Genomic DNA, 16,113 nt, shown 5'->3' on the forward strand with positions numbered 1-16,113 from the left:
GAACCAGTTGGTGTTTGAGGTAGGGATGTCGCCGAGAGCGATGGAGTAGTAGTATCCTCTTGCGCTTCCATAGCCTACGGATCTGGTGCTGCTGTAGCTTACGGGGGTAGAGTAGTAGCTTGCCGTTGACGTGGGCGGCCTAAAGGCCTAACTAGGGAAGGGGGATCAGGGGCAGCTGCCGGTTGCAGGCCTAGATGTGCGGCTAAATCCAGAAAGGTGCGGACAGCTTGATGGACGACAGATCGGTCGATTGGCCAATCCGGAGGGTAGGGATTAGCGTGGCTTGGTAGGTGAGGGAAATCGTGCGATGAAAATAATTGCTCAATGGATTTTAAAGAAAATCCTGCCTTTTGGGATGCCCTAGGGATATATGAAATTACATAGCCAAAACATACAGAAATCGATTATAATCAGACTAAACCTCCCCCTCCCCCATATCTATTGATAATCTCCAGTAGGCAAGCTAGTATACTTTTTACCAGCTAATGTAGTGAATATATGTATAGTTATGCCTTATATATAATGTGCTCTAGATTGTGTACCTATATCATATTCTACGTCATATTCTACATCATATTCTACACAGTTTCAATCAGGTTCACTTTTAGCCTAAATTATAATAAGTTTAGTGGTATATATATTACTATATGCTAAGTTTACTAAAATAACCCTGTGAAGAATTTCGTTATAGGCGTAGTATCTGTTCGTGAGCTCAATGTTGGAGCTGGTATTTTGCTATTCTTTCCATCGCTGCAGCTGCCAAGGATGGCCAAGTCTCGGAAGACTCAGTGTCAGTAGATATGATTGGCAACCCTCTCTGTTGCTACCGAGATAAGCTTGTAGACTTCGCCTCAAGTCGTATTGACTTTCGACGAGGGGTCGAAGCAGACGGAGATACTGATCGCTGGCGCTTGGAGTCAGGAGCCATGATTAGTTGTTGACGTCAACACTAGGAGAATAACTACTGTAGTTAGCTTGAGAGTGGGGGGGGGGTTCGCCAGATACTTGTAGTCCCAGTTCACCGTCAAAAGCTGGCCAGTCTAGTCTGAAATGTCAGAATGTCAGATACTAAGCCACTTTCACGCCCTTTCTAGTACATACGACGGAGAACAGGGCTTCCCGTCCGCTCAGCCGTACTTAAGCCACATATTCCGCACGGCCAACCAAGAGCCCTGACTGCCCTTGCCATCTTAAAAAAGCGATGCGTGCTTCCCGGGGGTGAGTGCGGGTGATATGGGTGAGAATTCTGGAGACCGGGGGTGAGAGAGGTGAGAACGGACGAGGATTCTTACCTATAGGGTGATAGAGGCCCACCATACTCCAAGGCAGTGACCGTACTAAGACACTACCGCGCTAGAAGCACTAGAACTTTCTTAATCTACTTAGGATGTTAGATATAAGTTATTTAATCGACTAGCCTAAAGAGGAAATAGATGCTGGTTTAGAAAGACAGCAGATTTAAGCGATTTAGGGCGAATAGGACCCTAGGGGTGCTGATGTAGGTGCAGCTGCCCTTAGGGATGCAAGGCTAGCTCAAGGTTCAGGCTAGCTGAGGGGTGTGTTAGAATGAGTGTGTGGAGACTCGCAGTTATAGTTGATATTCTAAGCCCCTAAATTGGCAGATTGGGCGGAATAGGGAATAGCAACTCAGACTTCTCCTTGATTCCAATTGGTCGGGTCCCCTCCTATCCTGACATAGTTTCATTTTCTAGTGTGGGACAGTAAGATAGTACTTTGCAACGTAGCACGCCGCCTATTACGCGTAACTCCTAATTGGTTTCCCCAGGTTATAGGGCCACGGATCTTGTATTATCGGCTTCGAAATGGCTTAAATACCTCTCCTACCTCTCCCTCGCTGCCTCCTGCTGATGTACATATCTTCCACTTCGTTGAAGCCCCAAAGTCAGATAGCCATTTACTTGTTACTCACCGAGTCCATCATGGACGTCCTGCCTCCGCCAGATTACCCTCCTGTCAAACCGACCGAGTACCCTCAACCCCCAACACGAACGCCACCAGCGACACTCGAAAAATTGCATGCTTCTTGCATCAGAGGTGATATCCAGGAATTTAGGGATATCCTTGACTCACAGAGCTCTTCGTCGGAGGGCTTTTATATATGCGACTTCTCTACGACAATGCGAGAAACCATCAAACGTAACGATGCGCAGTTCGTCAGAGAGCTTCTCGATCGCGGCTTACCTATGGATCCACTCTATGCATTGGAAGCCGCAAAAGTGAAAGGGAAGGATACTCTGAAAGCTTTTCTTCAAAATGGATGGGATATCAATCAGCCCGTGAGCGAACTTAGGTCTCCCATACTTGGGTGAGCATTCCAAACACCTTGACAATATGGCATCAGGGCTAACAGTCTTTAGTTATACCATCGAAGATGAGGATATGGTAACTTGGCTCCTGAATCATGGAGCCGATCCTAATCGTCAATGCGTTATTGATCTCACCCCATTCTCCTTTGCTGTCGAGAGCGCCCCTCTATCCGTGATACGCCTGATTCTCAGCCGTCGCGGGGATGTTCGAAATGGCCAGCTTCTTCATCATGCAATCGAACGTCAGGCAGATACTATCGATGTCTTGAAGCTTCTCATCGAAAAAGGAGCGCCCATTAATGCCACTATGTACGAGGACCATTATCCTTCTCGGGCGTTATTCCAATTTATGGGTCTGGGGACCGCTCTGCACAAAGCGTCTGCACTCGGCAAAGCTGACGTAGTGCACTTCTTGATCAGCAAAGGTGCCGACCAGAGTATAAAAGATACAAAGGGTCGTACGGCTATAGAGTGTGCGCAAATGTCGAGCGACAGGAAGTGATAGAGGTATTAAAGGAACGGTGGTAGCTCGTGTTCTCCGGTGTTCTGTTTCATATTTTCGGGTACCTGTCGTCCTAGGCTTTTAAATAATATGGTCTATACACTCATTGTCGCCATGTTACTAGAACTGAGAACAACAATGTTAATCAACGTTAGATAAGCACGGTGACACGCAGTGTTATGTATTTGATGCAAAAGGACGTATGTTTACCGGCCCACAATGCAATAGCCAAGAGCTTGACCACGATAACACTTCAACCGAGTCCTGTTGGATGACATCAGTGTTTATGCCAAAGCCGGCCGAAGACGTTTTCGTCCTTGGCTCTGTGCTTCACACAGCTTCCTTTTCGCTGCTCTCGATTGCCTCTTTTTCAAACCAGGGTCCAGAGCCACGTCATCGAAGTCAATGATGAGAATCCGCTTTAACTCTGAATTCCATAGTAGATTTCCGTCATTGAGGTCGCCATGCACCACCCCTAGGGAGTGGATCTCTTTCCTAGATCGTCGAAGCTCACGATCAACATCCACGGGAAGCTCCAGTCCCTTTATTTTCTCGCCGCCCCAAGCCATAAGCAGCATATGTCGAATCTCACCTGCCCCATGGAGGAAATAAACCGTAGCCAGGTCGATTGTTCCCAGGAAAACTGGTACGGCGGATCCTTGCGCTTTCCGGAGGATCCGGTATATTATAGCTTCCTTGGACACCTCTTCCCAGAGTCGGTCGGTAGTCCCCTTTCCAACAACTGTGTAGCCATATCGTGCGCAAACAATCTTGAAAGGTGCCCCAGATGTCCATGTCCCACAGTCACCGAAAGGTGCGCAATAATGATCGAGGTCTTTATTCAATTGCTGATTGAGCTGTTGGACTAAGCCCTCTGTTGTAATGGGATGCCGCTCATCGTTTCGACACTTTCTATGCAAGTCCACATTTGGGCAATTATCATCCAATAAGCCGTGCTGTTGAAGCCCAAGTAAGCAGCGTTGGGTACAAAATTGCACAGTGTGTTGTCGACGCGTGCTACTTCGACCACTACCGGAGCCTCGTGGCCTTGTCGGTTGATTGGGAGGGGAAGAAGTGACGTTGCTGAGAGTCCGCTTTCGGCTAGCATCAGGCGCCATTTGATTTGAGTCCGAATCGTCGGAAGGCTGATCTGGAAGAGGAACGATTTGCGAGGGTGCGCAGCCAGATCGAGGCTGTGTACGGCGTTGTGGTGTGGGCGATGGTATAGGTGAAGAAGGTAGCCATTCAGAGCTAGTGCCTTCGGTACTAGTATGAGGAGATCCCGTATATTCCGAGCCAGGTGGCGCTCGCAGCAGCTCGTCATCAGGTATTCGGGACCGTACAAGGTCAAGGCTAGTCTCCCAAGTGTTCAGCTGATCCATTGCTCTAGCCCGCCAGGCCTGGTCGCGGATGGCAGAAAGAGAGCCCATTAAAGAAAGGCAAAGCACCCGAGCAACGGCTGTTCTTGGTTGTCGATAGCTGTCATCATCATTTCCATCAATTTCCATATTGGGCTCGCAAAGGAAGTAAAGTAGCGTGCCCGGTTCATCCTGAGGTATTCGGAGAAGTACCAGAGCAAAACCGATGGTCACATAGGAGACTTCGAGGCCTTCCCAGAGCATAGCGTGATATTCCTGGGTGAGAACCGACCCAACAATCTGCTCTGCATTGTATTTCAACTTCTCAGCCTCATCCGTTGGTATCTCTTTCCGTTGCACCACATCATTCCAGAAATCCATCCTTGGCTGAAGACCCACACGCAGATTTTCAACGGTCAGTTTATGAGGGGGCTTGTATTCCACCGTCATAAGCAGAGAATTTTTGTCGTCAGCTCGGTGAATACAGAACTGGTCGGGCCTTGGTCGGCATTGTGTTGACGACGGGTCTGCATCGTCAAGACTGCCATCATTCAGAGTTGCATCACCTAGGCTATTGGTATGGCTCTCGAACCATATGCCATTGCCAAGACGAAATTGTTGCTGGGCTTCGGGAATTTTGCAGAGTTCATAAATGATATCTCGCACATGGTTTTCAACGGCAAGTCTTTCATAAATTTCAAGGTCCCGTTCACTGCTCAGTGGACGATCCAACGACTCGGCAACACCTTCCAGGCGCGCAACTGTCGAAAATAACTGGGGAGGATGGTCACTCGTTGCTTGGAGGTAGCTGCAAACCGAGGCATATATTTCATGCTGCGCATCTGCACAATCTGTCCATGGGAGAAGGCGAGCGGGGCAATATTTCCCTTGAGGGGCGGGGATCCTTCCCTTCGTGGAACGAGACGGAGTTCTCACACGCAAAGGGCGGGAGAACAAGTTATGGCAGGTTCGAAGATATTCTAGCAACGATGTCTTTCGAGTGAACTGCCAGTTTCGTTCTTCGGCTTGTCGTCTCTCCTCCTCGGCTTGTCGTCTCTCTTCCTCAGCCTGCCGTCTCTCTTCCTCAGCCTGTCGTCTCTCTTCCTCAGCCTGTCTCCGCAGCTTAGTTTCTCTCTCGAAAAGTTCTTTGTAGTTAGGTGAGCTGCTTGGACCCATGGAGCTTTTCGAACAAGTATTGCGCTGGTGTTGTGTTCGGCTCGATACGGTTGAAGTCGCGAAGGGGTTGGGCTGAGTTCGGGGTCGGACAAACCGACGGACCGGGGGGCCTTGGACATACCAGATACAAAGGTACAAAGGTCTGTCCCAAAGTGAACAATCCCAAACCAACATCTCAGCTGGTGGGTGACCACATGCGAATCCTCGCTGTTGTATGTTTTGTTTTTGTTGTTTTGTCTTTTTATCTACTGTCCTAGCCTACTCTTCAGTCCCTTAACCTGAACCCCTTGTCGCTTTACTCAACTTTCCTATAGCCGCCTGAATAGCTGATGTGTCCCCTCGGCTCAACTTAAGATGAGGTAAAGGAGAGGTAAAAGTGAACTACCACTGCGACTAAAACAAGGCGGAAATTCTATATCTTTTATTTATTTATTTATTTTTGTATACATTAACCAAGTATCTATAACTTTATATCGTCCCTATGCTATCTACTCCAAGGCGATATATCTATCGTATATTCCTATTAACGAAGACATGGTGAGCAGAAGGCCAAAAACGGCTGCGCTTCAGGCCGTCTTCAGCGTCTTTCTCGCTGGCGTGGTTCTCGGCGTCACGTGTGTCTATTCCTACGTTCGATCAGACCTGTAAGACAAGCTTGGGAAGGTGTAGATGGTGGATTCAATCTATGCTAAGAACTACTGATCTAGCTTGCGTCACATGGCTGTGACAACTTGATATCCAGCTTGGATACGCTGCTTGAGGTCCTCGCTAACCTGCGCCATCGAGGTGGTCAAATAGTAAGCTGAAACATCGTCTACAGAGATAAAATCCAGATCATCTTCCTCCGACGGCCGGGATGGGGGTGGAGGGAATCCTTGATAGATCATCAGCCACCCAGATGACAAACTATTGAGCCAGATATACTCCGGGTTATCAGAAATATGTATTCCCTTTGCAGGGCTTTCATCCACCTGGTCGGAATAGCCAATCCGTTTCCGGGGTGGGGATCAGATAGTTCGTGATATTGAACTCGTTGGCATTAGGCGCGGCGTCAACGTCGACTACGGGATCAGTCCCTGTGAGCCCGTGTATAGGCGGATTAGGGAATGATTCCGGAATATCCAGATGGGACACCGGGTCTGGAGCGCGGGCCGGCGGGACACGCGGGACATTGAAGAAGCCAAAAATATCGAGGTACTCCAGCTCGTTGGGCGCAAGGTTTCGCGGGGCTATGGCGGCAGTGGAGGAGCGAGATGTGGCGTTGTCGTTGCTGCTCGTGGACGGGGAGTCGCGAGGTTGACGGGAGATCAGGAAATCCAGATCGAAAGCGCATCGGCGCATGTCTGCCAGAATCTTGACTGAGGATGGGGTGGAACGTTCACCATCAATAGCGCCTGACTGATGGTACTCGCCGTATTCGTCGAGAACGCGTTGTAAGATGCTGCTGTAGCGCTCGGCAACTTTCCAGTGATGACCCATGCGCGCCAAGGTGTCAACGAAGAAAAGTATGTCGGGACTGACGGTGTGAGCGATGGTAGATCCGTGGACAAGTAATAGCCGGGCCGAGACCCAGAGGGTGAAAGCAAATGGTGGACCAAGTTTGTCGAGCATATTGTGTTGGAGTACGAAGCGTGTCACAGAGAGAATGTTCTCAACAGCGAGTAGACACCGCTGGCTGGCACTATAGGATGGGGTGAAAATTGGTGATCTAGTTGTAGGGTACGCGGCAGAAGAATGAAGGCGAATCACGGCCCTGGTGAGGGACAGGTCAACAAGACACTTCGTTGCAAAGTTCGCAGTGTTCATACTCACGTTTGATAAGTCGCATGAAGCTGTACCCAGTCGCTGTGCAGAGTCCGGCTCTGCTTAGACCCACCGAAGAGTCCAGAGGAATTCTCATAGGCGTACTCCGCAGGCAAATTGAACTCCCATGAGGTTAGCTCGCTATCGAGTTTCCGATAGGTAGCCTGCCATTCTTCAACATCAGATAGAGATCCAATATCCACCGGTCGTTTCAAGAACACATGAATACAAGAAAGGATCCCTAGGATTTCAACATAAAGGCCGAAAGACCCCACATTCTCTGCATGGCTCATATAGTCGGCGCGATCACCTGAGCAGTGAAACCGCCGTGTCTCAACTGGTTGGTTCTTCATAAAGAAATAGTCTTTGCATGGCAGCTTGCGGTCAATGTCCTTGTCATCCAAGGCAAAATTGAAGGCCGTGGCGATGGTCGAATACCGGTCTAGCAGGTAGACCATCCAAAATAAACGCCGTCTGCTTTCATCCTCAATCCATGAATCAGGCTCGGACAAAGTTACCGCTCTCAAGGTGTAGATAGAAGGGTATACCGGCGCAATGAGGGAGGATTGTGACTCTGCAGCCAATCCCAACTGGACTACAGATCGGGTAATGAGAGCAAGCAGTTTCCATCCAGGAGGACCATTAGATGAGCCCACCAGATCAAGAGCCAAAATGACAAGTGCTTGGAGTGCTTTGACAGAGGAATTTTCCAAGCCATACAGCAGGACCTTTTGTTTCGAAGAGTCATGATATCGTTGTCGATTTTGCCCGTTGAGTCGGGTGTCAGTCGAAAAGCGCAACGTTGTTGCAACAATAGCATAGAGTACCGTACGATCTGCCTCTTCAAGTGGTGATGGACCGAAGAAAGTATCCAGCGTTGATCGCCGATGAAGGATCGGACACCAGGAGTTGATGTGCTCGAAATACAAATCCACCAATGCGTAGAGCAAATCGTAGGGTGGGAGGGCAAGATCTGGATCTGCAAATGACTCCTCTTGATTCCCATAAAGATTGACTGGGACATTCAATGAGGATTCGTTCCCAGTATAATCGTTATTTTGCGCATTCTGCGCTGATGGCAACGAGTTCATCTTCGATGACGTGCCTCCATTTGAAAGACTGTTTCGTACTAGGCTTTCGTTTGGAGTATCTGAAGGACTGGTGATAGACATTTCAGCATTGTGAGACGGTAGGGCCACCGGCGGAACGGGGTCATTGAAATAAAGTGCCGTTCGAGGACTTGGACCGGGGGCGGCCGAAGGTTCTGATGGAGAGCTGTAAGACAGTGATCTACCATGATGGCCCAGTGGAGGCTGATTTTGCAAGATATGCATTTCAATCAGTCTCGCTTGCGCTTGGATCACTTCTTCCAACCTATCTGAAGCACGAATGAGACTGGCCCAGAGCACGGGATAAACACACACCTACCAAGTCGGTGTTCTAGTTCCTTGCCGTAGCCAGCCCTCAGCCCGGGCTTTTTACGTTCTCTGTACTCGCATATCTGGCCATTTCGGGTACACCAGCCACAGCTGGGCTGTACGCGATCTAGTGGGAGGTTTAGGATCAGAGCTTGGTCGACTTTGAAACGGGGTATCACATACCGCATTTGACCTTTCTCTGCTTGCAGAGTTCGCACCTTAAGACGCTGTTAGCTTTTAACACATCCCATATCTTCTCACGAGTACGGCCCAATTGATTTGGGGACGAACGACACAGTGAGGGGCCGTTTCCGCTTCAACGCCCGCGCGTTGCCGGAGCCATTGGGGCCGGCGGGTTCGTTGTCGGAATCGGCACCCGATGTATACTCCGCAGTGCTATGTTCTCTTTCAGGGTCACCGAGGAGCTGACTGGAGGGTGAGGCGTGCTGATGTTGAGATGCAGCGTTCGGCATTTTGCTATAGCGAGATAGGCCACCGTCCTATCGGGGATCGACCATGGCGCGGGCGCTGAATGGCATACACTCGCGTACGCACTCAGGATGCTATCGGGAGAGAACTGTACCGAGAAAGGAACGCGGCGATTGTCCGACGAGCAGAGTAGAATGGCCGAGGATGGAGAGAGAAAAGGAAACGAAACCGGGGGACTGCGAGCCCCTGGCCTGAGGCATAAACCGGGGCACCCCGCGTTTCTCCACTCGCGCAGACTTGCGCGTTACCCTAAAACGATTTTATTCGACCATTGCATGGAGGGCGAGGCATTAGGGTGTCTACGTATTGGCTGTGAGTTTATCAAAGCGAGATCGTTAAATATCCACCAAATAGGGGTAGGATTGAACGAGGACGGTGGCATCTGCTTGGGAGAGAATGTATATCTAGATCTACACTAGAACCGACGACCGCGCAGCATCACGACATTTGATGTCGACTAGTTATAGCTAAGAAGACAGTAGAGAAAATAGATAGCAATCAATTTGCAAGACGACTGCGCATCGCCACTCAGCGCATTGCCTGCGTTGTCGCGTCTGGTCCGCCTCTCGGGCCAGCAATGCCCCGAGGCCTCGGCTTGAAAAAGTGTCGGACCCCCACGGGTTTCTCCAATCCTCTCTTCTTTCTCTCTCTTGCCCTCGATCTCTCTGATTTATTGCGAATTGAAAATTTGGCTCTGACCTTCGGCTTCCCACATCCATCATGGGCTCAACATCGGAATTTCCTCGCATCAAGGAGATCCGCACCTTCGTCATCAATGGTGTTGGCTCCGGCGGCGACTACCACAATGTATGCATTCGGCTCCAACCCCTGGGCCAGGAGAAACTATGCATACTGATTCCTTTCACAGGTCAAAGGAGGCCACTGGTTGATCGATAGTAACATCTCCACCCCCATGACCAAGTGGGCACAGTATCGTGGCTCGCGCACCTCGTGGGGCATCAATGTTCTGGGGTCATTCTGCGTGGAGATCGAGGCTACAGATGGGACAAAGGGCTTTGCAACCGGCTTTGGTGGCCCCCCAGCCTGCTGGCTGGTCCACCAACACTTTGAGCGTTTCCTAATCGGCGAAGGTGCAGAGTACTTCCAAATATGCGATGAAAATGATTCTGACCTTGTATTTGACTGACAGATCCTCGTGACACCAACAATTTGTTTGAGAAAATGTACCGCGCTTCTATGTTCTATGGTCGCAAGGGTTTGCCTGTGGCTGCGATCTCGGTCGTCGATCTGGCAATCTGGGATCTACTCGGCAAGATTCGCAAGGAGCCTGTCTACAAGATGATTGGCGGTGCAACCCGTTCCCGACTCGATTTCTACTGCACTGGTCCCCAACCTGCTGCCGCCAAGGCCATGGGGTTTACTGGTGCCAAGGTGGCCCTGCCCCATGGCCCGGATGAGGGCACCGAGGGTCTGCTCAAGAATGTGGAGTACCTCCGTCTCCAGCGGGCGAGCGTGGGACCTGACTTCCCCCTGCGGGTTGATTGCTACATGTCCCTCACTGTCCCCTACACTATTCAGCTGGTTAAGCGTTGTGAGGCGATTGGCCTGGACATTGACTGGTGGGAGGAGTGTCTTTCCCCCGACGACTTCGATGGCCATGAGCTGCTGAAGCGTGCTCATCCGACAGTCAAGTTCACCACCGGCGAGCACGAATTCTCTCGCTACGGCTTCCGCAAGCTCGTTGAGGGCCGCAACCTCGATATCATCCAGCCTGATGTCATGTGGCTGGGTGGTCTCACCGAGTTGCTTAAAGTCTCTGCTCTCGCTTCTGCCTATGATATCCCCGTCGTCCCGCATGCCTCCGGTTCCTACTCCTACCACTTTGTTGTGTCGCAGTCCAACAGCCCCTTTCAGGAATACCTAGCGAACTCACCCGATGGCAAGTCCGTGGAGCCAGTGTTTGGTAGCCTGTTCCTGAACGAACCCATCCCTACTCAGGGTCACCTCGACATCTCCATTCTTGACAAGCCTGGGTTTGGTCTTGAACTGAACCCTGCTGCGCCGCTCATCCCGGCCTCGAAGCTCTTGACTCCAGCTCCTCAGAAGAGTCTCCGTGCTCCGGATGACGGGCAGGCTACCAACGGCGCAGCTCCTTAGGGGCTGGGGGTTTCAGCGTCGTATGCATTTCTCATTTCTACTTCATGTATTTTTGATTAACTGTTCGGCCCTGCGTTTTCATGTTCATGTACATAACTAAAGGATGAGAAACCTGCTCCGACGATGCATGTTGTAGACATAATGGAATGATCATCACCATGCTAGAAAATAGACGGCATGTCTGCAAGCACATAGAAGTTCCTATCTAGCATATAAATCTCTAGTAGCAATTTCTCTCGGACTGGGGGAGCAACACGGTGCATTCATTGTACTTGCGAGTACCTTGCAGTAATCTGCAGTACCCTACAGTACTCGGGAGTACTTCGCGGCCGTGTGGGGGGAGCACCCCACACTCGGGGGAACATCAACGCGAAACCCGAGAATCTTGACCACGCCGCTCGGAAATGTCCATGGCATCTACGATCACCGGGTTCTGTTAAGCTCACTTGCGTATCGCCGCGTTGGCTCTTTACTACTTGCAACAGCAGACTTAGGATAGCGACAATGCCTCTCCCTCCACTGCTTGTCGGCAAGGTTGCTGCTATTACCGGCGGTCTTACTGGCATTGGACGGGTATATCTACCCTTCCTGTTCAAAATTGTCGATCCAAACTTGGGAATATACGCTGAAATACCTCTTTCCAGGCTATTGCTCTCGAGTACCTCCGTCATGGCGCCAAAGTCTCCATCAGCCACCTGGGTGGCCCCAAGGAAGATGAACTGCTCGCGGCGATGCGCAAAGACGTGAACGGGATCGAAGCCGAAGCAGACACAACCCGATTTATCACGGTCTCGGGCGATATTTCTCAGCCTGAAACGGGGCGAGACTTTATCGCCAAGACCGTCGAGGCGTTCGGCCGACTGGATGTGTTCGTGAGCAATGCTGGCGTGTGCCAGTTTGCCGAATTCCTAGAGTAAGTCTTCTTTAGTTTGCAACTTCCACGATATATATCTGACTACTGGCTAGATTGGAGCCCTCCCTTCTCAACCACACCATCTCTACTAACCTTTCCGGTGCTTTCTACGCCACGCAAGCTGCAGCCCGACAAATGGCATGGACTCAATCTCCACCGGGTGGTTCGATTATCGGCATCAGTTCCATCTCCGCACTTGTCGGCGGTGGCCAGCAAACTCACTATACACCCACCAAAGCTGGTGTGCTGAGTCTGATGCAGTCCTGTGCAGTGGCGTTGGGCAAGTATAACATCCGCTGCAATGCCTTGCTTCCCGGCACTATTCGCACGCAGCTCAATGATGCCGATATGGCGGATCCCGTGAAGCGGGAATATATGGAGAATCGTATTCCACTAGGAAGACTGGGCCAACCACCGGATCTGGCTGGCCCGGCGGTGTTCCTAGCCTGTGAGGACTTGAGTAATTACGTGGTGAGTCGGATTTACGCTGTCTAATTGACATTAAGCGATCCATGCTAATGCTGCTCATCTGGATAGACGGGTGCACAGATCTTGGTGGACGGCGGACTATTCGTCAATTTACAGTAGCCGCGTCTCTTTTCAATAGCAAGATAATCGACAACCATCATATCTGAACCCCATAAGCCCTGGATGCACCTATCCCCAAACTCCGCGCTTCTGCTCCGTCAATCCCCTTCGCTTTAACACCCCTTCTACCGCTTCTTCCCATCTCTTCCACGAGACATGATTGTCTCCGCCACCAACATTGCACACTGGCCAGCCGTAGCCATACAACACGCGCCCAAGACCAAATGCATCAAAAACCGCATCGGTCCATGGTCGCAGACAATCACCCAAACCTGGGATATTAGGGTCCGAGTCTGCGGACAAGGACGGAAGCTCCGAGAAGGCCCCCCCAAAACTTCATATAGGTCCTTGGACTTGCTTGCGCAATTCTTGTAGTAAGGCCTTTCCACTCGAGATACTCCGGGTGGGACATCACCGAGTCAGGCTCGATTCGGAGGTTCGGCTTGCACAGGTGATCTAAATAGCGTACTATTAGCATGCCCACCGACCAAAAAGGACCATAATTATAAATGAGCGTCGATATCCTTATAACCAAATTCAATGCGCTCCTTTCGTCGGTCCCACTATAGACAAGATCCATCATTCGCACAGCCTGTCGCAATTGGCCCAGCGCGTGTGTCCATCCTGCATTACCGGCAAAGGGACCCTCTGCCACATGGGACAGGCGATCTGTTTCGAGGAAGATGAAGCCGCGGAGATATTTCTGGTCCGTGGGGGTTGCGACTGTCGGGACGGACGAGGTCGGCGTGTCAGTATTCGTCGACGCTGTGCTGCGTGAGAAGGCTGGCTGGATGATACCAGGCGAGGCTGGGAAGAGGTGGATGTGAGAATCCACAATGGGAGTCGGCTCCGCTTGAAGGGTGGTTTCGTTCAAGTTCCGACTTGACCGAGAAATGGTGGGAATTTTAGCATAGGTATACGGTGGGTCGTGTATGTGATCTTCTGGAAATAGTTTGGAGGGCAATTGGGAACGCAAGTGTATATTAGGAACTCTATGGGCGATTCTCGGTCACTTTATCCCGAGCTCGTGGAAAGCAGGAAGTTGCTGGCAGTGACCCTTCAAGACTCCTAAATGCTATCCATGGATGTGATTTGTCCATCGAATAGCCTAGAATCCCGTTCTAGTGGCTGACGCATGTTATTATTAGATCTTAGCCTTGTCACCACCTTGGCCCCCGTTGAACTCCGCCTCACCCGAACAACCACAACCACCAGAACTGCAGCTGGTGAGAATGTCGCGGCCCACTGTCTACACAATGGAGCACAGCAAGGGCATTCGCTAATCATAGCTCGGCAACCTGTTGGAAACGCCGCGATGGACGGCATCTGCCTAGTGCGGGGGCCATCGAAGGCAGCAATTAAAGCCCCCAGGCTATAATGCTTGATCAACCCAGCTCAGTGACAAGTGGAAACAGTGAAGGCGCACATCATGTCTTGGGATCGCCTCCCCCGCGAAGTCTGGGACATCATCCTCCAACATCTCGATCTCAATACGGTCAAAACATTTCGTCTGGTAAACAGGACCGCCGCCAGAGGATGTCTCGGGTCTCGCTTTCTGGCGCCCGCTGCGATTGCAGAGACTGATTTGACTGAAGAGAGCCTTTGGAGACTCGTCGCGCGTGCTTTGCATCCTACATTTGCATACGCTGTGCGTCAACTCACCATCGTCGCCACCGACTCCATTGACCGCGGGAGGCTCGTCCGCTATTCGCATAATGGAACGTGTCTTTATAGTAACGACCATCTCAGCACAGCATCTGACGTAGCTTTGCAGTTGCCACAAAGGCTGAGAAAGGCAAATCCCGAGACTGAGAAGGAGAGATCCCGGCTGAAAGAGACGTACCAAGCTCCGTCAGACGAGTTTATCATTGCCGTTCTGGTGACGGCACTCGATTCATTCCTCCAGCTGGACAAAGTTAAGCTTCAGAGCTGGATTGTGGCTTTGCCTCAAGCAAAGTACCGACGAGCCTCTGTCTTCTGGAATTTGAAGTCGCAGCCGGCTTCCCGCGCTTGTTATTTGACCCTGGCAGCTGTAGCCCGCAGCAAGACCCCAATGCGAGCAATGGATATTTATCACAACAACGACCGTTGGCCCTTTCATGTTCAACCTTCCAATCTTCCAACAAATGACTTTGTCGGTCATCTCACCAAGATTTCCGGTGACCATGACGGCGACATGCGGTTAGGATTGAAAAGTCTCGGGCTCAATATCTCCGCAGTGGTGGACATCGAAGAACACCACTTGCGAGAACTTGCCATCAAGAACTCCTGGTCCTTTACCCCATCCTCGTTCAATTCAAAAAATCAATCTTCCTCCAAGCCCGATCCCTCCGGTCTGATACGACTTTTACGATGCGTGCCAGACCTGGAGAACTTCAACCTCCAATTCAACCCTATTGGACACGGCCCTCCAAACGAGAACTATCACATCTTCACAGGCGTTGCCGATCAAGTCCATTTCAATCATCTGAGAAGCTTTGAGCTTGCGGATCTTCCGGTGACCGCGCACGCGCTGCACAAATTCCTTCAAAGACACCATACTATTAGGGTACTCCAGATCACCGGAGCTGCTCTCCCGGGCGTGGAGACGTGGGACCCTATCTTCAGTTTCATCAGCGCAGAAATGCGCCTGCAGAAATTATATCTAGGTCGTCTTTACAACGGCGGCATTCGTATGCCCCTTTATCTGGATGAGCATATGGCCCGGTATTACCCTCCAGATCATCCTGCGCACGGCAAGATATCCGCTATAGAGCCCTGCAACCGCCGTGGTCGTGATATTATGCTTTCCTTTGCAATCCAAGGCTAAGATGAGCCTGATGTTCATTTACACAAGGAAGCAAATGCAATCTGGCGTTTAATCCAGTTCTTTTCTTCGAACCATGCTATCCGCAACTCGAGGCCAGACCCCGTTACGGTGCCAATCAGATCAATCTGAGGCAGGAGTAGGGTGTCTGAGCCTAAGCAGTTGGACGCGAGGGCAGTTGATGCGATACGGAGGACCATTGGCATTCTCATCTGCGTGTCTGGTTGAAAGACTGCGCCTCCAACAATTATCAGCCTGTATAGCAGCAGTGGGTGGTTATGAGCCCGGATATGCACTGACGGAAGGGCATTCACATGTCTTTAGCACGGGCAACACAAAGGTTTCTTGATTTATTTATAAAAATAGGATGACCTAAGTCCAATTCAAGCACTTAAGTGAGTATAGTTTGAATCTGCACCTAGATGCTAAAGGGATGCAGTGAGAAGATACACGTGTCGAATCCCACTGCCTCCCTCGGAGCCGCTTCTCAATTATAGAAAAAGAGTAAATAAAATGAAAACCAAATAATTCATCTTCTTCGTTATTTGAAAGGTCTCTGGCACTCTTATCCTTATTCCCGAGGCTATCATGTACAGGTTTCATACCTAGGGAGGT

The 16,113-nt window shown here is 50.6% G+C and overlaps 6 protein-coding genes across 6 annotated transcripts; 4 read left to right on the forward strand and 2 right to left on the reverse strand.

Moving 5' to 3' along the window:
* Window positions 1-1,940: 1,940 nt before the first annotated feature.
* N7459_006873 (ankyrin repeat domain-containing protein) lies at window positions 1,941-2,829 on the forward strand (the record flags this gene model as incomplete). Its single annotated transcript, XM_056946041.1, has 2 exons — window positions 1,941-2,326; window positions 2,379-2,829. The coding sequence occupies 2 exons, from the start codon at window positions 1,941-1,943 to the stop codon at window positions 2,827-2,829; spliced, it is 837 nt and encodes a 278-aa protein (XP_056798040.1).
* A 284-nt stretch (window positions 2,830-3,113) lies between these two features.
* Window positions 3,114-5,363, reverse strand: N7459_006874 (uncharacterized protein; the record flags this gene model as incomplete). Its single annotated transcript, XM_056946042.1, has 1 exon — window positions 3,114-5,363. The coding sequence occupies one exon, from the start codon at window positions 5,361-5,363 to the stop codon at window positions 3,114-3,116; it is 2,250 nt and encodes a 749-aa protein (XP_056798041.1).
* Window positions 5,364-6,326: 963 nt separating this feature from the next.
* N7459_006875 (putative C6 transcription factor) lies at window positions 6,327-9,057 on the reverse strand (the record flags this gene model as incomplete). The annotated part of the gene is made up of 5 exons (XM_056946043.1): window positions 6,327-7,116; window positions 7,176-8,544; window positions 8,595-8,711; window positions 8,768-8,802; window positions 8,846-9,057. The coding sequence occupies 5 exons, from the start codon at window positions 9,055-9,057 to the stop codon at window positions 6,327-6,329; spliced, it is 2,523 nt and encodes an 840-aa protein (XP_056798042.1).
* A 736-nt stretch (window positions 9,058-9,793) lies between these two features.
* On the forward strand, window positions 9,794-11,191 carry N7459_006876 (L-rhamnonate dehydratase; the record flags this gene model as incomplete). Its single annotated transcript, XM_056946044.1, has 3 exons — window positions 9,794-9,880; window positions 9,942-10,164; window positions 10,224-11,191. 3 exons carry the CDS (start codon window positions 9,794-9,796, stop codon window positions 11,189-11,191), a joined length of 1,278 nt encoding a protein of 425 aa, XP_056798043.1.
* Window positions 11,192-11,695: 504 nt separating this feature from the next.
* Window positions 11,696-12,692, forward strand: N7459_006877 (SDR family NAD(P)-dependent oxidoreductase; the record flags this gene model as incomplete). The annotated part of the gene is made up of 4 exons (XM_056946045.1): window positions 11,696-11,764; window positions 11,836-12,104; window positions 12,158-12,575; window positions 12,642-12,692. 4 exons carry the CDS (start codon window positions 11,696-11,698, stop codon window positions 12,690-12,692), a joined length of 807 nt encoding a protein of 268 aa, XP_056798044.1.
* A 1,429-nt stretch (window positions 12,693-14,121) lies between these two features.
* N7459_006878 (uncharacterized protein) lies at window positions 14,122-15,501 on the forward strand (the record flags this gene model as incomplete). Its single annotated transcript, XM_056946046.1, has 1 exon — window positions 14,122-15,501. One exon carries the CDS (start codon window positions 14,122-14,124, stop codon window positions 15,499-15,501), a length of 1,380 nt encoding a protein of 459 aa, XP_056798045.1.
* Between the last annotated feature and the right edge of the window lie 612 nt (window positions 15,502-16,113).

This window comes from Penicillium hispanicum, assembly GCF_028827665.1.
Source record: "Penicillium hispanicum strain IBT 35686 chromosome Unknown utg000006l_segment0_segment0, whole genome shotgun sequence".
Taxonomy (NCBI): domain Eukaryota; kingdom Fungi; phylum Ascomycota; class Eurotiomycetes; order Eurotiales; family Aspergillaceae; genus Penicillium; species Penicillium hispanicum.